The sequence below is a fragment of the Alosa sapidissima genome, chromosome 14, assembly GCF_018492685.1.
Source record: "Alosa sapidissima isolate fAloSap1 chromosome 14, fAloSap1.pri, whole genome shotgun sequence".
NCBI classification, from domain to species: domain Eukaryota; kingdom Metazoa; phylum Chordata; class Actinopteri; order Clupeiformes; family Clupeidae; genus Alosa; species Alosa sapidissima.
This window is the reverse complement of record NC_055970.1, coordinates 3,303,690-3,328,542: the sequence shown is the minus strand read 5'-3', so window position 1 is coordinate 3,328,542 and position 24,853 is coordinate 3,303,690. Positions and strand designations below refer to the sequence as shown.

At 40.3% G+C, this 24,853-nt stretch overlaps 4 protein-coding genes across 9 annotated transcripts in view; all 4 read left to right on the top strand.

The window, feature by feature from the left end:
• Positions 1-1,013: 1,013 nt before the first annotated feature.
• LOC121682415 (high choriolytic enzyme 1-like) lies at positions 1,014-21,927 on the top strand. 5 transcript variants are annotated; one of them, XM_042062553.1, is made up of 10 exons: positions 1,014-1,104; positions 1,334-1,370; positions 1,751-1,816; positions 2,031-2,096; positions 2,660-2,812; positions 3,198-3,315; positions 3,639-3,817; positions 4,822-4,903; positions 5,194-5,318; positions 21,749-21,927. In XM_042062553.1, the coding sequence occupies exons 1-10, from the start codon at positions 1,030-1,032 to the stop codon at positions 21,751-21,753; spliced, it is 906 nt and encodes a 301-aa protein (XP_041918487.1). In that variant the 5' UTR covers positions 1,014-1,029; the 3' UTR covers positions 21,754-21,927. The 5 variants fall into 5 exon arrangements, with proteins under 5 accessions (XP_041918487.1, XP_041918488.1, XP_041918486.1 ...); XM_042062554.1 differs by lacking the exons at positions 1,334-1,370; positions 1,751-1,816; positions 2,031-2,096; ... (3 more) ...; positions 4,822-4,903; positions 5,194-5,318 and adding exons at positions 17,792-17,825; positions 18,177-18,242; positions 18,457-18,522; ... (3 more) ...; positions 20,764-20,845; positions 21,140-21,264 and having other exon boundaries at positions 1,014-1,107; XM_042062552.1 differs by lacking the exon at positions 21,749-21,927 and adding an exon at positions 5,805-6,051.
• LOC121681739 (hatching enzyme 1.2-like) lies at positions 6,609-12,667 on the top strand. Its single transcript, XM_042061656.1, has 9 exons — positions 6,609-6,653; positions 7,044-7,047; positions 9,593-9,700; positions 10,505-10,657; positions 11,035-11,152; positions 11,527-11,705; positions 11,885-11,966; positions 12,205-12,329; positions 12,510-12,667. Exons 1-9 carry the CDS (start codon positions 6,609-6,611, stop codon positions 12,521-12,523), a joined length of 828 nt encoding a protein of 275 aa, XP_041917590.1. The 3' UTR covers positions 12,524-12,667.
• LOC121682417 (low choriolytic enzyme-like) overlaps positions 17,365-24,853 on the top strand; it is a 22,977-nt gene continuing 15,488 nt past the window's right edge. The window contains exon 1 of the mRNA XM_042062556.1: positions 17,365-17,454. Coding sequence (XP_041918490.1) covers positions 17,380-17,454 — 75 coding nt within the window. The 5' untranslated portion in view covers positions 17,365-17,379. The remainder of the gene's footprint in view (positions 17,455-24,853) is intronic.
• LOC121682414 (low choriolytic enzyme-like) overlaps positions 23,268-24,853 on the top strand; it is a 10,664-nt gene continuing 9,078 nt past the window's right edge. For both annotated transcript variants that reach the window (XM_042062549.1, XM_042062548.1), the window contains exons 1-5: positions 23,268-23,424; positions 23,645-23,693; positions 23,780-23,845; positions 24,060-24,125; positions 24,363-24,515. In XM_042062549.1, coding sequence (XP_041918483.1) covers positions 23,350-23,424; positions 23,645-23,693; positions 23,780-23,845; positions 24,060-24,125; positions 24,363-24,515 — 409 coding nt within the window. In that variant the 5' untranslated portion in view covers positions 23,268-23,349. The remainder of the gene's footprint in view (positions 23,425-23,644; positions 23,694-23,779; positions 23,846-24,059; positions 24,126-24,362; positions 24,516-24,853) is intronic.

Sequence of the window (24,853 nt, the reverse complement as noted above, 5' to 3'; positions counted from 1 at the left end):
TCTCTATGAGCATGCAATTGCATATAGACAATTAAAGCACTTGAGGTTACCATCTGGTATTTTGAAAGAAAGAGGTGTTGGAGTGGATGCAGGGAGATATGACTGCAGCAGGCAATGTTTGTCATGTTTCTCAAGATCCCCTGGCGGTTCTGCTACAAAAGAGCAAATGAGTGATCGCCTGTCTACATAGATAGATAGATTAGATAGATACTTTATTGATCCCCAAGGGGAAATTCAATGATGCAATCCTGCTTATAACGTGTTGAAACTAATAAGTGATGGACTGTTTTAATTAAATTGTTGTATTGAACAACACTGTATTGCCATTGGTTGATTATGGGAGTGTATGTTTGGGTGTGTGTACTTAAGAGTGGCTGTAACATTTATTCACTTGAGCACACTGAAGTGGGCACTGTGCCAAAATGTCTGTGCAATAAAACATTTTTGTATGCAAAGTGAGGCATGTTTTCTCCTTTCTGAGGTTTGGCCCATCACTCTTAAAGACAAAAAAGAGATGCTCATACCATACAATCCTCTGAGAGGGTTTTCCTTATGAAGATTTTGACTTTTACTTTGCCACAATTGGACAATGCATTGCATGGTGACACACTTTAAATACAGTTTTAATGCTTAAAAATAACCTTTCAATCAATTATCACATCAATCGAATTTATTATCACTTCTATGCAACTCCACACACAACACAAAGCTGTGTTCTGTGTTCACAGTTCCTTTCTGTTATCAATCCAATGTGTATCGCATTACATTCATTTGCTTAGTATTATATTACTGCTGAGCGTCGTGCCTAACAACGCCCCTTAGCAGTTCTAAAATCTCGGGGCTTATTTCTTAATTACTCGTGCAAGAATGCAACTTCCCTATTACAACTTTTTACCTAATCTCCGAAATGGTAATTTTTAACCTAGCTTGGTTTGCCACACTTTCTTCTTGAGAAACTGTGCTTCTGCATTCTTCAGCCATATAAACCCGAGTTCATCTGTGACAGAAATAGTTCATTGGGGACTGATCATGGCTACCTCAACAGTCATTCTGCTTGTTCTTCTCCTGGGGACGCTAAACACAATCCAGTGTCAGTATGAAGAGGTAATCTATCCTGATGTATCCAGCAGAGAAAACAGTAAATTATCTTCAAGAAAAGAGTAGATCTGGCTTTGGTCCAGGTGGTTCTGTCCTGTTTCAGAATAATAAGACTGAACTTTTTAGGTGACTGATGTAAAACAGTCCATGGAATTTTATGTACAACTCTGTGAAATATCCTGATTTTTAAAATCAGATGTATTGTCATATGCATGACTGCAATTTTTTAATTCAGACAAAATCAGAGGATGTTGAAGAGGGTGGCCCACTTGGTGAGTGCTTTCATTACATTTTTCACATTTCATATTATCGGCTAATAGCTGAATGATGGTTTAAAAGGCATTAAGAAATCAAGGACATTTATTCTGTCTGATAGAAGTGACATAAATCTTTGAATCAATAACCTTTTAAGGCCCTGCATGTAAGCATAATGTAGCCTGTAGCATTTTAAACATTTAAGAATTAAGTATTAAGAAGAGGTGGGAATATGCATATGTGTAAATGTTAAACATGCATCTTGAGTAAAAAGAATAACATATTGTGTCATTGAACTGCTACAGTGAAGTTTTTGTTGTAAGAAAGTGGATGAGTCTTGCATGATTGCATAGTCTGTATTGAATTATTATAATGCTAATGCTATTTTAAACTTTAGACAATTTCTCAGAGGAGGATAACATAGTGTCCAATCTGATTGAAAGGGCTGCTGACAAGAAGGAAGGTAAGGAAGAGTTGCATGTCTTAAAAGAAATCCTCTCATACATTACTAATTATCGGGATAGAACTAAACATCACATATCAGCACATAACCTAAATATCATAAGTAAAAGGAGTCCAAGGTCCATGGCCATTTTGACCACACATACTGTAGGCCTAACAAGTAGACTATATTACATTAAATATAGCATAATTTTAAGTATAATTTTATGCTTTAGACGATATCCCTGAGGAGGAGAAGTACACCGTGTCTGCTCTGATTGAAAGGGCCAGCAAGAATGCAGGTAAGAAAGTGTTGCACCTCTACTATTGTATAACCCAAAGAATATTGTTTTTAAACATTACCATTTTAACCAAACATACAGTATGCAACTCTGAAGATGTAGATTATATTAAATCTCCTGTATCATGTCTTAAAGGAACCGTATGTAAGAAATGTATTTCAATTAATCATAAAATGGCCCTGATATGTCACTAGACATTAAGAAATCATGTTAATTTTAAATACTTATATCACTGACAATAGTAGTCCGGCCAGGATATTGTCATTTAAAAAGTGAAGTTGCAGCCCTCAACTGTTGTGTTTTGTCATGTCATGTTGTGGTTTGGCCTGATGCGCCACCCTCCACCTATCTACTAATCATGAAGTAAGTAGTGTTTCGGCCTCCGGGTTGGCAACCTCGAGTCAGTGGGGAGGGGAAGGGGATACACCGCTCTACAGTAATTTGAAAGTGATTGCAGTACCAGTTTTGGCCACAATCTAATGGTTCTTTTAAAGTACTTGTGTGCTTACCTAATTGCTTGCTTAAATAATTCTGTTATTTATAATTAGTTATTTAATTTTCAGGGCAAGCGCTTGATGACCCAGAGATCACAGAGGGTGATATCGCAGTGTACACTGGGTTCCAGAACGCTGACCCCTGCACCTCGCGTGGCTGCAAGTGGCCTCGTGCCCGGGACGGCTTAGTCTACGTGCCTTACTACATCTCCAACCAGTACTGTAAGGGTCATCTTTCATTGGACAGATATTACATTTGTTTAGAGGTACAGTTAGTGATTCTGTAAGGGTCATCTTTCATTGGACAGATATTACATTTGTTTAGAGGTACAGTTAGTGATTCTGTAAGGGTCATCTTTCATTGGACAGATATTACATTTGTTTAGAGGTACAGTTAGTGATTCTGTAAGGGTCATCTTTCATTGGACAGATATTACATTTGTTTTAAAGGCGCAGTCAGAGAGGGTTAAAGCTAGTAATCAAGGATCTTTGGCGCAGTTAGTGATTCTAATAAAAAACACTTTTGTCAGATTTAGCTTAATCTTTATCTATGGTGTCTCTTCTTTATCTTTATCTTTATCTTTATCTTTGCCGTTCTTCCTTAAAGCGTCCCGTGAAAGAGCCACCATTGAGAGGGGCCTGCAGTCTTTTTCCCAGTCCACCTGTATCCGCTTCCGACGACGCACAAGGGAGAGAGACTATGTGCACATCCAGTCACGCTCAGGGTACTGTGCCTAATACGCAGCAAATGTCACAACAACGCAACTTGGTGAATTTAGATTTTCCATCAACTTCAATCGAGAATTTGGATTTTGATTGCTTTATAAATACTTTGAGAAAACCAAGAATTTAACAAATAGAAACCAGACAAAACAGTAATGAAGGAAGAATCCACAATAAGAGCATCCTCAAGCAGTCCTCATAAAAAGTGACCTTTTAATGGATGAGTTCCCACGTGTGGTGCAATATACAGTACATTGTTTCCACAATATTTTTGATTCTTGCATTTTGATATAGTGTCCCACTGATGGTCATGTTGATGGTGCAGGTGCTGGTCCTACGTGGGGCGTAGAGGTGGAGGACAGATTGTGTCACTGGCTCGACGAGGGTGTGTGTACCACCAGGTGATCCAGCATGAGCTCCTGCACGCCCTGGGCTTCAATCACGAGCAGACCCGCAGTGACCGTGACCGATATGTCCGTATTTACTACCAGAACATCCTCAGAGGTGAGCAAGACCTGCTGATTTCTCTTTTACATTTACTCATTTGGAAAATACAATACATACAGTATGCCAATTATATCACAAGGGCCTTTGTCCCTGGAGCAACTTGGGGTTAAGTACCTTGTACCTTGCTCAAGGGCACAACGGTGGAAGCCAGGACTTGAACCCACAACTTCCCCAACTCAGGCTACTGCATGCTAGACCGGCTCCTTAGCCACTATGCTACCACTGCCTCCTTATTTAATCCTACTACTATGTGTTATAACCTCTGGCTCAGTTTGTATATATACTGTATTACATTTTTTGTTGTACCATCACCCCCATTTCAGGGGTCTAGGGGGTGTTGGGGGTCTAGGGGGTCTAGGGGGGTCTAGGGGGTGTAGGGGGTCTAGGGTGTCTGGGGGGTGTAGGGGGTCTAGGGGGGTCTAGGGGGTGTAGGGGGTCTAGGGGGTGTTGGGGGTCTAGGGGGTCTAGGGGGGTGTAGGGGGTGTAGGGGGTGTAGGGGGTCTAGGGGGTGTAGGGGGGGTTGGGGGTCTAGGGGGTCTAGGGGGTCTAGGGGGTGTTGGGGGTCTAGGGGGGTGTAGGGGGTCTAGGGGGTGTAGGGGGTCTAGGGGGTGTAGGGGGGGTTGGGGGTCTAGGGGGTCTAGGGGGGGTTGCAATTGAGTCCATCTGTCTTTCCCCGTTGCTTGAATTTCCCCTTGGGGATCAATAAAGTATCTATCTATCTATCTATCTATCTATCTCTCTATCTCCATCTCTATCTCTCTATCTCTCTCTCTCTCTCTCTCGCATAACTTAAGAACTACTGAATCTACTTTCAGACAAGGTAGAGGGTCAGCATCTTGATCCTCCTACATGATTATCCTGGGTGCTGGATTTCCCCCCCTCTTTCTTTAACATTGAGGAATATGAGTGAGGGTCTGCAGTCAGGGTCTGGATTTTATTGCAGGTAGTTTTTAAATGGCACATTGTGTGTTCACGGCTCACTAAACATTGGTTTTCCACAGGACAAGAGCACAACTTCAGAAAGATTAACACCAACAACCTGGGCACCCCCTATGACTACGGCTCAGTCATGCATTACGGAAGGTCAGTTCTGAGCTGCAAACACACACACACACACACACACACACACACTCTCTCTCTCTCTCTCTCTCCCACACACACAAACACAGAGAGAGAGAGCGCGAGAGAGATAGATAGATAGATAGATAGATTCTTTATTGATCCCCAAGGGAAAATTCAAGGAAAGAGAGAGACAAAGAGAGAGACAATCATTGATAATTCTTTTTTTTTCTGGTCACATGTTAGGTAATGAAACATCAAACACTGCAGTAAATGCTTGACTTGGTGACATAGATGTATCTTCTGCTTTTCAGGTATGCCTTCTCCGCAAACCGGCAGCCCACTATTGTCCCCATTCCCAACGCCAATGTGCAGATCGGAAGAGCCACCCAGATGAGCCGCATGGACATCCTGCGGGTCAAACGTCTCTATGGATGCAGTATGTAGCACCATTGCTCACTCCATAGCCTGTCCAACGCCTCTATGGATGCAGTATGTAGCACCATTGCTCACTCCATAGCCTTACTGCTGTACAAACGCCTCTATGGATGCAGTATGTAGCACCATTGCTCACTCCATAGCCTTACTGCTGTACAAACGCCTCTATGGATGCAGTATGTAGCACCATTGCTCACTCCATAGCCTTACTGCTGTACAAACGCCTATACAGTATATATGCATATACAGTATATATTTAGTTAATTACTTACTTAAACACATGTTTGACCTAAAATTTACATTATTTTATAATTTCTTTACAAAATTGAATAGTTGTTTAGTGGTTAGTGTATAGAATTAAGATTAATATAGATTATTTCAGGTGTAGCCCTAGTGTAATCTGACATGTGTTGATGACCGCAGGACAGTTTATGAAGTATACTTTCAGGAAAAATAAGTTATTTTTTGTCCTTATCCTTTGTTTCAGGATAAGTTGGGCTGTTGCTGACAAGACCCCAGACCGCAAATCAAAAGAAGAACTGGCTTTCCCGCTCAATTGAAATGAAGGAAATGTTTGAAAAAAAAGGAAGTTTGATTGTGTTCCCTTCTAACAAGACTGTTTTGTTATAGTACTACAAGTTTATATCAACCCAAACCCTTGACTGTACACAATGAGTAAATTCTTAAGCTTCCATGTTTAAACCAATAAAATTGGGCAGCGTGAAACAGTTGAAGCTCATGTTTCCTTTGTCATTAGTAATTTCCTTCATTTGTCATCCCCTAAATTTGAGTGTAAAAAACCCATATGCCCTTGTCTCATGAAGATCTGGATTATTAATCAAATTCCTTGCATTCCAGTTCAAACACATTGGTTAAGATACAGACATAGGCGACATAGTTTCAGTGCACACTTTGTTCTTCATCTTACTCTGGATGGAGATCTTCCAACTGTGGTAACACTCCCCACTACCTCAACCACTAATTATCCCTGACCATGTCTGGCGGCTCCCAGTTTTCAGAGTGATGAGTCCTTAACACTCCTCTCTGTTACTCACACACACCAGGTACTCTCAGACAGTAGACAGAAGGTGAAGACATCTTTGTACTTATATCACATAGCATTTCAGATAACGGTCAAGGCATACAGTCTGAAGAGGTCTCATCAAAGATCTGTCAGCAGTTTGTCTTGACAGAAGTTATATGGATTTTCCTCTGAGACTGATTTGAATGCTGTCGGCGTGCCTCAGGTCGTAGGGTCTCTATGGCTGGTTTTAAGTTTGCAAGGGGTTTTATGGCGGAACTCTTCCTCCTGCTTGTCTGGACTGTGGATCTACAGGTGAGGATCCAGACATCTACTATTGTCCTCCTCACTGGCAGAGTGAAACAAAAGATAGAAGCATTTCTATCTTTTGTTAAACTAAAAAACTAAAAAAAGCTTTTTACAAAGCAGATAATTCATCACCATTTGACAACGACTTTGTTGTAGTTTGTATGATAAAGGAGGAATAATATCAGATGATCATAGAAATAAAATTATCTCAATAATGGTGCAATTTGCATGCATCAACAAAATGACACATACCGAATGTACTTCTATTCTGTCATTTTTGCAAATATTCCAGTTATAAGTGAAGTGAAGCATTTCTACAGCACTACAGGGAAGAATAACATTTAATTTAATTAATGGTTTCTTATCCCTCTCTCCCATCTTCTTTATGTCCCTCAGGCTGGTAAGTGATCTTCTTTTTACCTGGGAAACATTCTCAATGGTATAGGCTATGCTGTTAGATTACAATGATATCAAAATGCAAATGCATAACAATCTATTCATAGTTCAGGGCAGCTTAACTTCCACCTTTGACCTACTGTCTTAACTGCTTCGTCCTCAATGCCAATTTCAAGTGGTGCTGTGAGATTGCACAGCACCTGCTTCAGAGGGCACTGTTCCCACCCAGTTTGGCCTATAATTTAATGCTTGACCTCTTTAGAAAGCTTAGACACTGTAATTTTTTGGAAAACTGTGTGAACTGTGTGATATACTGACACAGAGTTAGGAAGGCTAGAATATTGTTTTTTCTTTCTGAAACTGATCTGAATTAGCCTGGCGAGCCAGACCCACATTAAAATGTAGGGTCTGGGCACTCACCGTTCGCAGTGCTCAGTCCGAGGGGCGGGATAATCGGTTGTCTTTCAAATTCCCTCTGCACGCAATAGGACGCAATAGGATATTTGTTTTCAAGTAGCAGAGAATTAAAGCCAAACCGTTGCAACTCTGCCATCAATCATTATCTTAAGCCCACCAAACGACTCTATACACGATTTGAATGTTCTGATTAAGTTTCGATTTCTGGAGCTCACAAGCCAACGGAGAGTTGCTAGACTAGCCCTGGCAGCTGCCGCTAGGGGCGCGTCTAGATTTCTAGGCTAGATCTGAATCTGAACTGACCACATTTTAGCGCTCCAAGTCACTTGATATGACTTAAAAACACAACTGAGACCTAGCACCAGGGGGCCTCATTTATAACGGGTTCTTACGCACAGGTTTGATCTTAGACCGTGCGTACGCTCAAATCCATGCCAACGCTCAGATTTATAAAAACCGTCTTTGACGTGAAAAAGTGCTTATCTCCACGTCAGGTTCAAACTTGACGTACGACCATTTCCTTGTGGTAATACCAGGGTACTGCAAGTAATCTGAGGTCCAAGTGCAATGCATTTTCAAAATTCTAAGACCAACGATCTCATGTCTTTCTTTGCCATATGCATGATCAATATCAGAAGATTTTTAAAGACGTTTTTGGACGCAGCTTAATGTTTCATGGTTTGGCATAAAACTGCTAATGAGAACTATAGCCCACTTAAAGGAGAATTCCGGTGTGATATTGACCTAAAGTGTATCGAAACATGATACCGAGTGTGAACGTATGTCTCATAGCCCATCTCGGCTTGTCCCCTGCACTCCAAAATCTGGCGCTAGTTAGCCGATGCTACCAACATCTTTTTCAATAGTGGTGCTTCGGCATCGGGCTAGCCATGCAAATAAATCACTGTTTTACACCCATTTACGAGGCTCAATGTATCTCCACACTTCATTGGTAGACTTCCGAGGGCCCTGACATTTAAAACGAGACATTGAGAACTTTGAAAAAGCACTGGTAGTTTACTTACAAGACGATTTATACAGACAGTATCTTCACGAAGTTTAGCGTTTGCAGCCATCTTGAATTTAGTCCCGATAAGTCGAGCAACGAGTAAGAATGAACAGTTATGATAAGGGATCAGATTCCAAAAATAATTCAGTGGAAATGCATGGATTCCAGTTGCTGCTACTGGAAGAAACTGGAATCCATGCATTTCCACTGAATTATTTTTGGAATCTGATCCCTTATCATACCTGTTCATTCTTACTCGTTGCTCGACTTATCGTGACTAAATTCAAGATGGCTGCAAACGTTAAACTTCGTGAAGATACTGTCTGTATAAATCGTCTTATATCTTTGCAATTTCTACTTCAATTCAATTGGTGTGTATAAGATGGACTATACATCTGCACAACTAATATTGGATAAAATAACATGATTATTAAATTTCTATGGATTCCTGTGAATATCTCAAGACCGAATATGCTATAGCATATTGCTAAGGCTATACACTGGAGCTAGAAGGTAGGGAAGCACCAAAGGTGGAGGATTAACTTCTTAAAAGTGAGACATAGTTAGATTTATCTGATAATGTAAAGTGCTACACATATTCTACATGAAAAAAGATTGTCATGTATTGATTCCCAAAAATTCAAGCTTTCAAATGATGTATAATATGACTATGCTACATACCAATCTGATTTAGAATGTTGGGGGGTGGTGGGCGAGGGGGGTAAGCATCCTGCTGGCAGGACACCGCAGACGATGTGTCTCAACTGTCTTAATAGTTGTCCAAGTAGTGCGCAAATAGACTTTTTGTAATATTATGACATTTACTCTATCTGATGACAAATCAGTGACATTATCTATCTCTGAAAACTGTTTCACCTCAGAACAGAAAGACCACAACAATCACATGTCGACCAACTGGAAAGAGATGTACATTTTGCAATTGATTAAGTAACTTAGGTACTCGCACAGAGAGGTTGTGTAACACAGTCTTTCATCTCTGCTTGTATCCATATTGACATCATCACAAAAAGAACTCCCATAATTGTGTTTCACCACACTGCTCCTTCTCTTGCATCCAAGAATTGATACCTGTCTCCGTCTTCGCTTACCTCACTATCTTCAGGGCGCGGCGTTGTCTCCCCTTTGCTTTCTGCAGAGATGTCTGAGGAGAAGCTGCCTTCTGAGGATCTGCCTGTCTCTGTGCTGCTGCAGAGGGCTAACTTCGGCCGGAGTGCGTCAGACAAGCACACACACGCAAGACTTGCAAATAATGCAGTGTGTGGCTAAATTACATTGACATTAGCTACCTTAATAATGCAGTGTGTGGCTAAATTACATTGACATTAGCTACCTTAAGTCTATCTTAAAATTCAAGATTCTTTATTTGTCACATGTACTCCTGACTTTGTTACCAAAAACAGTGTTGCCACACAAATAATAAATTAAGTTTAAAACATTCATACTTCGAGTCTTACTTCAAGTAAGTTACCACACACAACTTCATAGAATTTTCTTGTTGAAACACTGTATGCTTTAATATTCTGTATAAAACTGTATAATCCATCAGCATCATAGCACTAGGCCTACTTCAATAGTCTTTGGTTTTACAGCTTTGAATATAAACAGCCATCTTTGCTCTGAGATTATTGCAAACAGCTTAGTACACATGGAGATTGCATGAGTCATATGTCATGCCTTGAAATAGTGTTTATGTGATATGTTTCCCGCACTGTATTGGGGGCAGCCGTGGCCTACTGGTTAGCACTTCAGACCTGTAACCGGAGGGTTGCCGATTCGAACCCCGACCAGTAGGCACGGCTGAAGTGCCCTTGAGCAAGGCACCTAACCCCTCACTGCTCCCCGAGCGCCGCTGTTGATGCAGGCAGCTCACTGCGCCGGGATTAGTGTGTGCTTCACCTCACTGTGTGCTGTGTGTGTTTCACTAATTCACGGATTGGGATAAATGCAGAGACCAAATTTCCCTCACGGGATCAAAAGAGTATATATACTTATACTTATACTGTATTCTCACTAGTACATGCTGCTGATGAGCCCCCCCTGGTGGACGATATCGCCATGGCCTTTGAGAGAGGCAGATTCTCTGAGCCCTGCATGTCCCTAGGATGCATATGGCCCAAGTCCAAGAATGGAAAGGTGCAGGTGCCCTACTTCATCAGCAACGACTTCTGTGAGTGGCCCCCATCTGTGTGTTCAGGAACCCACAGTTGTTTTAGAGCAGAGAGAGTGTACATGAGGCTCTCCACACATACTAGAGAATAGATAAGCCTCAAGCGGATGGATCTGTGGCATAAAAATAATGTTCAATTGGCCATTCTACTTTTTATTATTGTGTAATTGCAATTGTAATAATTGTAATTGAAATTGAAATGGGGACATGCAGTCCAGAATAAACCCGAAATGATGTGTGATAACTGTGGTGATAGAAGGGGCTTTTTCGGATATACCACATCCAATGATACACCCACAAATAAACCAACACATTGATAATACTTTTTTTTTTATAAAGTATAGAGGTTCCTTTGCTCTCTGTCCATTCCCCCACAGCTTCCTGTGAGAAGTCCATCATCCAGCGTGCCCTGGACTCCTTCAGCTCTAACACCTGCATCCGCTTCAAGCTCCGCCAGAGTGAGAGGGACTACATTGGCATCTACTCCAGAAATGGGTGAGCAGTAACACACAACTCTTTTGTGTTTACGAAATAAAGAAAAACACAAACAAACACAAACAGCTAGGCTCCTGTGTATACCTGGCAAAACCACATATTGGTCTAATAACAATGTAGACCTGTTTAGTTGAGTACTATATTTGCTCCATTCATTAATGAAGGAACAAAACCATGACAAGACTTTTTCTGAACTTACTCCGAATATTAATTTTACACTGATGATGTTTAATAAGACAACAGGTAAATACACAATAAGTGTCAATGAACGGAATTTAACTTAAAAAATGTGTAAAACCCAAGAAAATGCCTTTAGACCCCAAAGACAAAATTTCAACCTTAGCCCCCCCACCCCCTCTCTCCTCTTAACCCAGGTGCTACTCCTACATAGGCCGTCGCGGTGGTCAGCAGGTTGTGTCCCTGAGCCGTAACGGCTGTTTGCACCATGGCACCATCCAGCACGAGCTGCTCCATGTGCTGGGCTTCAACCACGAGCAGGCGCGCAGCGACCGCAACAAATACATCCGAGTGATTTGGGAGAACATCATCGATGGTACAATATCTCTTCCTCATAACTAATCAGCACAGTGCTCCTATTCTGTCAATGTTTTCACATTTAAAAAGAGCTTGGCTGTATTTATGGCAAGTGGCTTGGGAATTGTGCATTGCATCAATGTGCTCCAGCTGAATGAGAATAAACACCACTTCATTTTTATGAATTCATTCACACAGACAAGAAGCATAACTTCAACAAGATGAAAACGCTTAACCAGAATAGCCCTTATGACTACAACTCAGTAATGCAGTACAACAGGTCAGGCACCACTTTATTTATGTTTGCTCTTCTCTTTGTTTCATTTGTCTATTTATTCATTTCATATAGACACAGCATGCAGATGCATTTGGTGTGCTATGTTGTTCAAGACATAATTAATTAATTCATTCATTCATTCATGCATGCATTTGGTCAAGCATCCACGCATGTTGTCTAAAGACATATTGTTGTTTTTAAAATGAGTGAATTTGGCCTGCGTGCCCTTGATTATTTTCAGATTCGCCTTCTCTAAGAACAGGAGGCCAACCATGGTGCCCATCCCCAACAATGACATGGAGTTTGGCCAGGCCACTGAGATGAGTGAGAATGATATCATCAGAGTGAACAAGCTTTACAAATGCCGTGAGTAAAAGAAAAAAAAAAAACTCTCTCTGTGTGTGTGTGTGTGTGTGTGTGTGGAGAGGGAGTGGATTGTGCCATTCACATGGTGGATTTTATTTTTCAAAATACACATAAAATGTCTATACATTTGCCTTTATTTGTGTTTGCTGTTCTATATTGATAATGTTTATTTCTTATCAGGCAAAAGAAAGTGACAATGAAAAAGTTGCCTGTGAGCCTTCAGAACATGTGAAGACAGGGTGGCTCCTTCTGTTGGGCGTTTACATGAAGATTTCAATCTGGTTCTCTTGGTCAATCAAACCACAAACCATGAGCGATATGTCTGTTGATGACTTATTTCATGCCTGGAAAAGGAGTAAAGGAAATATGCTTGAAAGTTTGATTCTATGACAACTATTTTTACATAGACTGATGTCTCTGGTTGGTTTCTGTTTACTTCCACCACCACCGAAAAAACCCCCACTGGATTAACTTGATTTTATAGTGTAGGCCTACATCGGTTGCATATAACTATAATTACTCCAGTGTTTCTCTTTCAGTTTACAAAATTGACTCATGCCGTGGTTACCCAATTTGATCAAGTAATTCCAATGAAATTCTAGACATTTCATTCATGTGCAACCAATGTACACAAAAAAATGAAGTAAATCCAGCGTTTTGTTTTGTGTTTTCAGTGCAGCAACATACATGCAAGTCAAAGTCACACACCTGCAAATAACAATACAATGTGTACACTTTTAAGCAATTAATATGCAGCCTTTGGCATTAACACTGGCATGGTGTTAATATGCAGCCTTTGGCATTAACACTGGCATGGTGTTAATATGCAGCCTTTGGCATTAACACTGACATGGTGTTAATATGCAGCCTTTGGCATTAACACTGACATGGTGTTAATATGCAGCCTTTGGCATTAACACTGGCATGGTGTTAATATGCAGCCTTTGGCATTAACACTGACATGGTGTTAATATGCAGCCTTTGGCATTAACACTGGCATGGTGTTAATATGCAGCCTTTGGCATTAACACTGGCATGGTGTTAATATGCAGCCTTTGGCATTAACACTGACATGGTGTTAATATGCAGCCTTTGGCATTAACACTGGCATGGTGTTAATATGCAGCCTTTGGCATTAACACTGGCATGGTGTTAATATGCAGCCTTTGGCATTAACACTGGCATGGTGTTAATATGCAGCCTTTGGCATTAACACTGACATGGTGTTAATATGCAGCCTTTGGCATTAACACTGACATGGTGTTAATATGCAGCCTTTGGCATTAACACTGGCATGGTGTTAATATGCAGCCTTTGGCATTAACACTGACATGGTGTTAATATGCAGCCTTTGGCATTAACACTGACATGGTGTTAATATGCAGCCTTTGGCATTAACACTGGCATGGTGTTAATATGCAGCCTTTGGCATTAACACTGGCATGGTGTTAATATGCAGCCTTTGGCATTAACACTGGCATGGTGTTAATATGCAGCCTTTGGCATTAACACTGATAATGGGGATAATAGGCTCTGCACAATAGATAGACGTAATAGGTAAACAATTTCAAATTCAAATATACACAGGAGAGATGTTATATTGGTAGGGGATTTCACACAGCGGCAACAGAACGGTCTTCAAGAGCATTTCACTGGCGTTAAGGCACTCTCCTTCACATAGGTCCACAACTTCCAGAAGGCTCAATTGATGTGGGCTCTGAGCAAAGCAAAGCCAGAGAAAAGAACCAAACCAGGAACAAACAACATCACCACCAGAACAGCCACCAAGAACATTTCACTTGGGTTATTAAGCAGGCACCTTCCTTCTTCGGTGTTTCGTTGAATTAGGCCCACAATCAGCAACAAATCATCATACCATGCAATATCATAACTTCTTCAGTCATTCCTCATCATTGCTGTGGCCATTTATGATCTTATCAGCAACATACCCAAACAACACTCAAGCCCTTGATAAGGGCACCAACAATAACTCAAACAAAAAAAAGTCCATTCAGGCTACAACATGACCCCAAGTAGTCTGTAGCAGTGGTGTAGTCTAGTTAGCTGTAGTGGGTATACTATGATGTAGTCTAGTTAGCTGTAGTGGCTATACTTTGATCAACCCCACATGTTAATATAAATCTTTGCCTATTTAAGTGGGTATACTGAGATGGTGATGCTTTTGAAGTGGGTATACTGCGTAGTCCTGTGTATCACATAGACAGAGCAGAATATTATAGTCAAAGTCTCTACTTCAACCTGGATTCGACGTAACTGTCATATGCTGCCTGCACACAGTATCATCAGTCTACATCATGCATTGTAGCCTACCATGTTAGTAAAAAGCTAACCTTCATAGTTTTACGGGAAACACATCCCTCATTTGCCACAATGTCTTCTTGAGAAACTGTGCTTCTGCATTCTTTAGCCATATAAACCTTCATCCTGTCCATGTGACTGAAACACTAGGGAAGTAAATAACTGAGTCAGGATTGGGTGAATGACCTTATATAGCAAACTCTTTCACCTATTCAATAATTTTTACCTAATTTGGGAGCTTTATAAAAGTACATTATAATTCTTTCTGGAGAAACTTTACATTTGTTGAGTCAAAAACAACACACAGAGGTGTCACTTATGGCTAAGATCTTAACAATGTAGCAAAATGTGAAGTTGTGACGGTATGTTAATGTTATGCCTTATTCTTTTAATAGTGTTCTGTCACTGGTAAGCTCACACACAGCATCTTTGAGCTCACCATTTGAGATTTGAGTTTGTGGAAGCAGAGCATCCACTTTCGGAGGAATATTATGAAAACCTGGCCTGCAGTGTTGAAATGTCTTGCAACTCTGAATATGAATTTTACACTGATGATGTTTAATCAGACAACATGTAGATACACAGTAAGTGTCAATGAACGGAATTTAACTTAAAGAAATTGTAAAACCTGGCCTGCAGTGTTGAAATGTCTTGCAACTGACGACCTTTCCTCATTCTTTCTAATGGCATACTTATGTTTGTAAATTCTGGTTTTCAATTGACATTAATACACAACAAATGTGGATAAGCAAGCGATTCTGCCTTTTACTTTAAAAGTCCGGTAACACTTTACTTGATGAGTGAGTTCATAGCACATTCATAGCAGCTGTCATAAACTGCACATGAAGCATTCATGACTGTTTCATGAGACACGACTCAACATTCATACCAAACCTTTCATGAATGTGGAAGACAGAACAACAACAACTTGTCAAAATAAAAGTCCAACATCGTATTTGTGTATCTTTGTAAATATTTTATGAATATCTTATGAAGTCTACATCGAATGTCACTTTACTATACAAGTTGGGAAGTATTTGTAATCACTGAGTTTAACACTGGGAGGTAAACTAGCCTACATTCAGCTGACCCGTATTTGTGTAACCTGGAACGGTTGGACACTCCCAGTAGCAAAAGATGAGAAATCATCTGCAAAGGTTACATCATAAAACAAATATATTTTTATGAAACAAAAATTATTTGCTTGACCATGTTCTGTCTTTTTAGCACTGGAGTAGCCCATTGACTCAGATGTGACATGATCAGGTAAGAGATTTGGACCAAAAACAGCAATGCTGCTTTGCGACTTTTATTTTGACAAGCTCTCGTCGTTCTGTCTTCCACATTCATGAAAGGTTTGGTATGAATGTTGAGTCATGTCTCATGAAACAGTCATGAATGCTTTATGTGCAGTTTATGACAGCTGCTATGAATGTGTTATGAACTCACCTGTCAAGTAAAGTGTTACCAAAAGTCCTATGTGTGTATGGATGTGTAACAGATTTCTCTGTGAGCATGCAATTGCCTACTACACAATTAAAGCACTTGAAGTTACTGTCTGGTATTTTGAAAGAAAGACGTGACAGAGTTGATGCAGTGAGATATAACTACACCAGGCATGTTGGCCATGTTTTTGAAGATCCACAGCGGTGATCTTCAAAAGCGGTTCCTACAAAAGAGCATCCAATTTGAGAGATCGCCTGTGTATGATGCAATCCTGTTTATAATGTGTTGAAACTAGTAAGTGATGGACTGATTAATTGTTGTATTGAACAACACTGTATTGCCATTGGTTGATTATCCGGGTGTATGTTTGGGTGTGGGTATTTAAGAGTGGTGGAGCAGCACACTGAAGAAGGCACTACACCAAAATGCATTTGTGTAATAAAACATTTTGTGTGCAAAGTGCGGACTGTTTTTCTCCTTTCTGATCAGTTATACGTTTGGCCCAGCACTACAAAGAAGAGCCTGAGTGGAGCCTGCTCCTACCACACAATCCTCTGAGAGTGGTTTCCCTACGAAGATTTTGACTTTGACTGCCAGAATTGGACAATGCATTGCATGATGACACACACTTTAAAGGAAAATTCCGGTATTTAGCACTTTGAGTTCCTTTTCTGGTTTGTTTTGGATGAACTAGAGTGGTGGACACCGACATTTTGACGATTGGTCCTGTCTCAACTTTTCTGACTCGTTTTGAATCGCCTTTGACTACTCAGAGTGGCTGCCAACAGGCATACTCAAACATGTCCTAAAACAACCCTTAAAGCTTGTTTTCAGAACTGTGCAACTCACCGAGTGGTTAGTGGTGTTAATAAATTAGATTGATGTAATCAATCCAATGTGTGGCCCCGGCCGTAGCGCGACTGGCTGGGCACCTGCACTGTACGCCGGTGACCCGGGTTCAATTCCCACCCCGTGGTCCTTTTCGGATCCCACCCTAAATCTCTCTCCAACTCGCTTCCTGTCCTCATTAAAAGGCATAAAAAGCCCAAAAATATACTTAAAAAATGCTTATGGCCTCTCAGGAGTTATTGCTTAATAATCATGCAACAACGCAACTTCCCTGTTAGGTTTTTTTACTAAATCTATGCGGTACGCAAAGGTCCTTTTTGACCTAGCCTGGTTTGCAACACTGTCTTCTTCAGAAATTGTGCTTCTGTATTCTTCAGCCATATAAACCTGAATTCATCCTGTCTAAGTGACATAAACAGCTTACTGGGGACTGGTCATGGACACCTCTGCTGTCATTCTGCTTGTCGTTCTCCTGGGGACACTGAACACTGTCCAGTGTCAGTATGAAGAGGTAATCTATCCTGATGTATCCATAGAGTAGGGAAAAGTCAGACCTCAGAGAGAGGAGCAGATCTGGCCCTGGTCTGGGTGCTTCTGTTTCAGAATACTACGGCTTAACTTTTTGGTGAATGATGACTGAAAACGGTCCATGGAATTTTATGTCCAACCTCTTTATAGACCCTTTCAAGAGAGTTCCATTATCAGCATCTTAGTTGGCCCCACAACACTTTCTTTTTAACATTCCATATGTTATCTTAATGCAGAGGAAGTAGATTGGGGCCCAAATAGAATGTTCAAGCATTGTTTTTGTTTACCTTGTTGAAAGGGTCTATATATTTTTTTATTTCAAGTCAGAGGATGTTGAAGAAGGTGACCCACTTGGTGAGTTCACTATTTTCTTTACATTTCATACTATGAGCTAATGAACTTTTAAACTGATGGTTTAAAAGGCAATAGGAAATCAAGGACATTTATTCTGTCTGATAGAAGTGGCATTAATAACTGTCTTTTAATCTATAACCTTTTAGGACCCTGCATGTAAGCATAATGTACTGTATAGCATTTTAAACATTTTTAAGGCCCTGTAGCATTTTAAGAAGGGGTGGGAATATGCGCAGATGTGTAATCTGTGTCATTTAACTGCTACAGTGAAGGTTTTGTTGTAAGAAAATCTTGCATGATTGTATAGTCTGTATTGAATTATTATAATGCTAATGCTATTTTAAACTTTAGACAATTTCTCAGAGGAGGATAACATAGTGTCCAATCTGATTGAAAGGGCTGCTGACAAGAAGGAAGGTAAGGAAGAGTTGCATGTCTTAAAAGAAATCCTCTCATACATTACTGATTATCGGGATAGAACTAAACATCACATATCAGCACATAACCTAAATATCATAAGTAAAAGGAGTCCAAGGTCCATGGCCATTTTGACCACACATACTGTAGGCCTAACAAATAGACTATATTACATTAAATCTAGTATAATTTTAAGTATAATTTTATGCTTCAGACAATATCCTTGCAGAAGAGAAGTACACAGTGTCTGCTCTGATTGAAAGGGCCAACAAGAATGCAGGTAAAGAAAGTGTTGCACCTCAGAAAAAAAACCCTCTAACTACACATCACTCATGATTATCAAGGTAGAATTAAACATCATATAATGTATAACCCAAAGAATTTTGTCTTTAAACATGAGAAACATCAGTTCCATTACCATTTTAACTGCACATAGGCCTAACAACTAACAACACGTAGACTATATTACATTTCCTGTATGTATCTCTTAAATTAGTTGTGTGCTTACTTAATTGCTTGTTTAAATAATTCTGTTTTATTTATTTCAGGGCAAGCGCTTGATGACCCAGAGATCACAGAGGGTGATATCGCAGTGTACACTGGGTTCCAGAACGCTGACCCCTGCACCTCGCGTGGCTGCAAGTGGCCTCGTGCCCGGGACGGCTTAGTCTACGTGCCTTACTACATCTCCAACCAGTACTGTAAGGGTCATCTTTCATTGGACAGATATTACATTTGTTTAGAGGTACAGTTAGTGATTCTGTAAGGGTCATCTTTCATTGGACAGATATTACATTTGTTTAGAGGTACAGTTAGTGATTCTGTAAGGGTCATCTTTCATTGGACAGATATTACATTTGTTTAGAGGTACAGTTAGTGATTCTGTAAGGGTCATCTTTCATTGGACAGTTATTAGATTTATTTAGAGGTACAGTTAGTGATTCTGTAAGGGTCATTGGACAGATATTACATTTGTTTAAAGGCGCAGTTAGTGATTCTGTAAGGGTCATCTTTCATTGGACAGATATTACATTTGTTTAGAGGTACAGTTAGTGATTCTGTAAGAGTCATCTTTCATTGGACAGATACTAGATTTGTTTAGAGGTACAGTTAGTGATTCTGTAAGGGTAATCTTTCATTGGACAGATATTAGATTTGTTTAGAGGTACAGTTAGTGATTCTAATCAATTTTTCTAATCAATTCAATCACAATTTTTTTGTCTCTTCTTTGGCGTTCCTCCTTAAAGCGTCCCGTGAAAGAGCCACCATTGAGAGAGGCCTGCAGTCTTTTGCCCAGTCCACCTGTATCCGCTTCCGACGACGCACAAGGGAGAGAGACTATGTGCACATCCAGTCACGCTCAGGGTACTGTGCCTTATACGCAGCAAATGTCACAATAATGCACAACTTGGTGAATTTAGATTTTCCATCAACTTCAATCAAGAATTTGATTGCTTTATAAAGACTTTGAGGAATTAAAAAATAGAAACCAGAAAAATCAGTAATGAAGGAAAAATCCAGAATAAGACCATCCTCAAACAGTCCATACAGTAGGTCCGTTTCTCATAAGTGACCTTTTAATCAAAGAGTTCCCAAATGTGGTGCAATACGCATTGTTTCCATGTCAGAAAAAATAACATTGCAATAATTTTTGATTTTTGCATTTTGAATAATTGAAAGGAAAGTCTGTTGTTTCCCACTGAGGGTCATGTTGATGGTGCAGGTGCTGGTCCTACGTGGGGCGTAGAGGTGGAGAACAGATTGTATCTCTGGCTCGACGAGGGTGTGTGTACCACCAGGTGATCCAGCATGAGCTTCTGCACGCCCTGGGCTTCAACCACGAGCAGACCCGCAGTGACCGTGACATGCATGTTCGTATTCTCTACCAGAACATCGCCAGGGGTGAGCAAGACCTGCTGCTGCATCCGCACAGAATGATTCAATGACTTTTACATTTCATCATTTATATTTATTCATTTAGCTGGCACTTTTTTTTTTTTATCTAAAGCGACTTATTATGTCAATTATATTACAAGGGCCAGGCTACTGCATGCTAGACCAGCTACTTAACCACTGCGCTACCACCACCTCCTTATTTAAACCTATGTGCTTTAACCTCTGGCTCAGTCTCTATATATTCTCTATTTATTTTTTGTTGTACCCTCACCCCCATTTCAGGGTCTCGGGTATTGTAATTGGGTCCATCTGTCTTTCTCCATCTGTGGGTGTGTGTGTCCGCACACATAACTTAAGAACTACTGATCCTACTTTAAGACAAAAGGGTCAGCAATATCTTGGACCTCCATATGATTATCCTGGGTGCTGGATTTCCCCCCTCTTTCTTTAACATTGAGAAATCTGAGTGAAGCTCTGCAGTCCCTGACAGCTGTTATTATTATTGTTGTGGACCGCCTTTGTACACAACATGGCAATGAATGCTTAACAAAATGGATTTTATTGCAGGTAGTCTATAAATGGCACATTGTGTGTTCACGGCTCACTAAACATTGGTCTTCTACAGGACTGGAGTACAACTTCAACAAGATTGACACCAACAACCTGGGCACCCCCTATGACTACGGTTCCGTCATGCATTACGGAAGGTCAGTTCTGAGTTGCAAACACACACACACACACACACACACACACACACACACACACACACACACACACACACACACACTCTCGCTATCACACACACAAACACACACACACACACACACACACACACACACACACACACACACACACACACACACACACACACACAAACAGATAGAGAGAGGGAGAGAATCATTAATACATTTTTCTGGTCACATCACATGTAAGGAAATAAAATGTCAAACACTGCAGTAAATGCTTGACTTGGTGACATAGATGTATCTTCTGCTTTTCAGGTATGCCTTCTCCGCAAACCGGCAGCCCACCATTGTCCCCATTCCCAACGCCAATGTGCAGATCGGAAGAGCCACCAAGATGAGCCGCATGGACATCCTGCGGGTCCAACGCCTCTATGGATGCAGTATGTAGCACCATTGCTCACTCCATAGCCTGTCCAACGCCTCTATGGATGCAGTATGTAGCACCATTGCTCACTCCATAGCCTGTCAAACGCCTCTATGGATGCAGTATGTAGCACCATTGCTCACTCCATAGCCTTACTGCTGTCCAAAAACCTCTATGGATGCAGTATGTAGCACCATTGCTCACTCCATAGCCTTACTGCTGTACAAACGCCTCTATGGATGCAGTATGTAGCACCATTGCTCACTCCATAGCCTGCTGCTGTACGGCATATGTGTCACCTCTGTCACTGCACAGTACTGCCTAATGAGCTTAAAAATGATAAATTATGATAATAAAAAATATATGATATTATTATATTATATTTTTTTGTTAATTACTGTATTACTGTACAGTATTCTGACATGTATTGATGTCCGCAGGACAGTTTGTGAAGTGTACTTTCAGGAAATTAATACATTTTGTTTGGCTGCTTTTTTTAGAATAAGTTGGGTTGTGGCTGACAACATGAAGACCTAGACCGCAACTCAAAAGAAGTGGCTTTCCCGCTCAATTGCATAAATGAAAAAAAAAAGAAATTGTCTGATTGTGTACCCTTCTAACGAGACTGTTTTGTTAGCTTTCATGTTTAAACCAATAAAGTTTGGCAGAGTGAAATCAATAGTTTAAACTCATGTTTCCTTTATCATTAGACATTTGCTTCATTTGTCATCCATTATATTTAAGGGCAAAAATACATACTCCCTTGTCTCATGAAGATCTGAATTATGAATCAAATTCCTTGCATTCCAGATGCAACACATTGGTTTACAGTAGACACAGACGTATCGGTGACATACAGAAAAATAGACATGTAACCTACTGTAGGCTATCATGAGTCTATTTGATGGAAATATATGAAATTTGAACCATTACGAATGGAAGATAGATACCTGTCTACGGTGCCTCCTAAACACCGGGCTGGGACATTTCTGCTTGCTAAATAGGTTTTTCTGCTGTTGACTTGCTCACAGTGCTTGGTGGCCCTGTCAATGTTTTGTAAAATGTTGCATTAAGACCACAAAATGTCTACACGAAATAAATGTGAGCATTCATTCCCAAACACCCACTAGAGACAACTCCCTAATTTCAGTCTTCAATTTCTTTTATTTTTCAACAAAGGTGTTTCAAGTAAGGAAAAGCATGGTTTAGTCTACAAAGGCTAAAGTAAAGTAAAGTAATTGATCATACTTGTAAAATGTTTTGCGTGCATAAATGGAGAGTCATTAAGTATAAACTGCTCACAATGTAGTTTAGAGACAACTCTAAATCACCAACAAAGCAGTTTCTGTGCGCAACAAATAGGTTTCACACCTGTGCTTATGCCCCGTTGATGTGGGCTCTAAGCAAAGCCAAGCCAGAGAAAAGAACCAAACCAGGAACAAACAACATCACCACCAGAACAGCCATCAAGAACATTTCACTTGGGTTATTAAGCTTCTTCTCCTTCTCCTTCTTGGTGTTTCATTGAATTAGGCCCACAATCAGCAACATAACATCATACGATGCAGCGTCTGTGAAATAAAAAATTGTGTATGCAAAGTGCGGCCTGTTTTCTCCTTTCTGATCAGTTATACGTTTGGCCCAGCACTACAAAGAAGAGCCTGAGTGGAGCCTGCTCCTACCACACAATCCTCTGAGAGTGGTTTCCCTACGAAGATTTTGACTTTGACTGCCATAATCAACCTAATTTATTATCACTTCTATGCAACTCTACACACACCACAAAGCTATGTTGTGTGTTCACAGTTCCTTTCTGTTACCTATTCAATGTGTATTCATTACATTAATTTACTTAGTATTATATTATTGCTGCACGACATGCTTATGGCCTATCAGGGCTTATTGCTTAATAATCATGCAACAATGCAACTTCCCTGTTTTTTTTACCTAAGCTATGCGGTACGCAAAAGTCATTTTTTTAACTTGGTTAGCCTGGTTTGCAACAGTGTCTTTTTCAGAAACTGTGCTTCTGCATTCTTCAGCCATATAAACCTGAATTTATCCCGTCTAAGTGACAGAAACAGCTTACTGGGGACTGGTCATGGACACCTCTGCTGTCATTCTGCTTGTCCTTCTCCTGGGGACACTCAACACAGTCCAGTGCCAGTATGAAGAGGTAATCTATCCTGATGTATCCATAGAGCAGGGAAAAGTCAGACCTCAGAGAGAGGAGCAGATCTGGCCCTGGTCTGGGTGCTTCTGTCCTGTTTCAGAATACTAAGACTGAACTTTTTTGGTGACTGATATAAAACGGTCCATGGAATTTTATGTCCAAGTCTGAGAAATATCCTGGTTTTTATATTGTCATATGCATTGTCTGTAACGTCTTTTTCCAGGCAAAATCTGAGGATGTTGAAGAAGGTGGCCCTCTTGGTTTGAGAAGAGGTGAGTTGTAACAAAGTGGATAAGTCTTGCATGACTGTATACTCTGTATTGAATAGTTATAATGTTAATGCTATTTTTAACTTTAGACAAGTTCTCAGAGGAGGATAACATAGTGTCCAATCTGATTGAAAGGGCTACTGACAAGAAGGAAGGTAAAGAATAGTTGCATGTCTCAAAAGAAATCCTCTCATTATACATTACTGATTATCGGGATATAGAACTAAACATCACATATCAATATTTATAACCTAAATATTATGTAAAAGGAGCCCAAAGTCCAAGACCATTTTGACCACACATAGGCCTAACAAGTAGACTATATTACATTAAATCTGCTGTAAATAATAGTGTAATTTTATGATTTAGACGATATCCCTGAGGAGGAGAAGTACACCGTGTCTGGTCTGATTGAAAGGGCCAGCAAGAATGCAGGTAAGAAAGTGTTGCACCTCAGAAAAAAACCCCTCTAACTACAGGTCACTCATGATTATTAAGGTAGAATTAAACATATATGATACTGTACTATATAACCAAAAGAATCAGTTCCATTACCATTTTAACTACACATAAGCCTAACAACTATATTAAATCTCCTGTATGTCTTAAATTACTTGTATGTTTACTTAATTGCTTGTTTAAATAATTCTGTTTTATTTATTTCAATTTCAGGGCAAGCGCTTGATGACCCAGAGATCACAGAGGGTGATATCGCAGTGTACACTGGGTTCCAGAACGCTGACCCCTGCACCTCGCATGGCTGCAAGTGGCCTCGTGCCCGGGACGGCTTAGTCTATGTGCCTTACTACATCTCTAACCAGTACTGTAAGGGTCATCTTTCATTGGACAGATATTACATTTGTTTAGAGGTACAGTTAGTGATTCTGTAAGGGTCATCTTTCATTGGACAGATATTACATTTATTTAGAGGTACAGTTAGTGATTCTGTAAGGGTCATCTTTTATTGGACAGATATTACATTTGTTTAGAGGTACAGTTAGTGATTCTGTAAGGGTCATCTTTTATTGGACAGATATTACATTTATTTAAAAGATGCCCTGCCACACGTATTTCATTACTTTGTGGTAATGTCTGAAGTTCTACCATGGACACTGTAACATTTTATGTGGATAACATGTAGGGTTGCCACCTGTGTCTGACAA

Coding starts and splice junctions, on each gene's coding strand:
- LOC121682415 (XM_042062551.1), top strand. CDS start 1,030: ATGGCTACCTCAACAGTCATTCTGCTTGTTCTTCTCCTGGGGACGCTA. Junction 18,243..18,456: donor GGCTGCTGACAAGAAGGAAG/GTAAGGAAGAGT, acceptor TTTATGCTTCAG/ACAATATCCTTGCAGAAGAG. Junction 19,608..19,965: donor CACATCCAGTCACGCTCAGG/GTACTGTGCCTT, acceptor TTGATGGTGCAG/GTGCTGGTCCTACGTGGGGC.
- LOC121681739 (XM_042061656.1), top strand. CDS start 6,609: ATGGCGGAACTCTTCCTCCTGCTTGTCTGGACTGTGGATCTACAG. Junction 10,658..11,034: donor CTTCATCAGCAACGACTTCT/GTGAGTGGCCCC, acceptor ATTCCCCCACAG/CTTCCTGTGAGAAGTCCATC. Junction 11,706..11,884: donor TTGGGAGAACATCATCGATG/GTACAATATCTC, acceptor TCATTCACACAG/ACAAGAAGCATAACTTCAAC.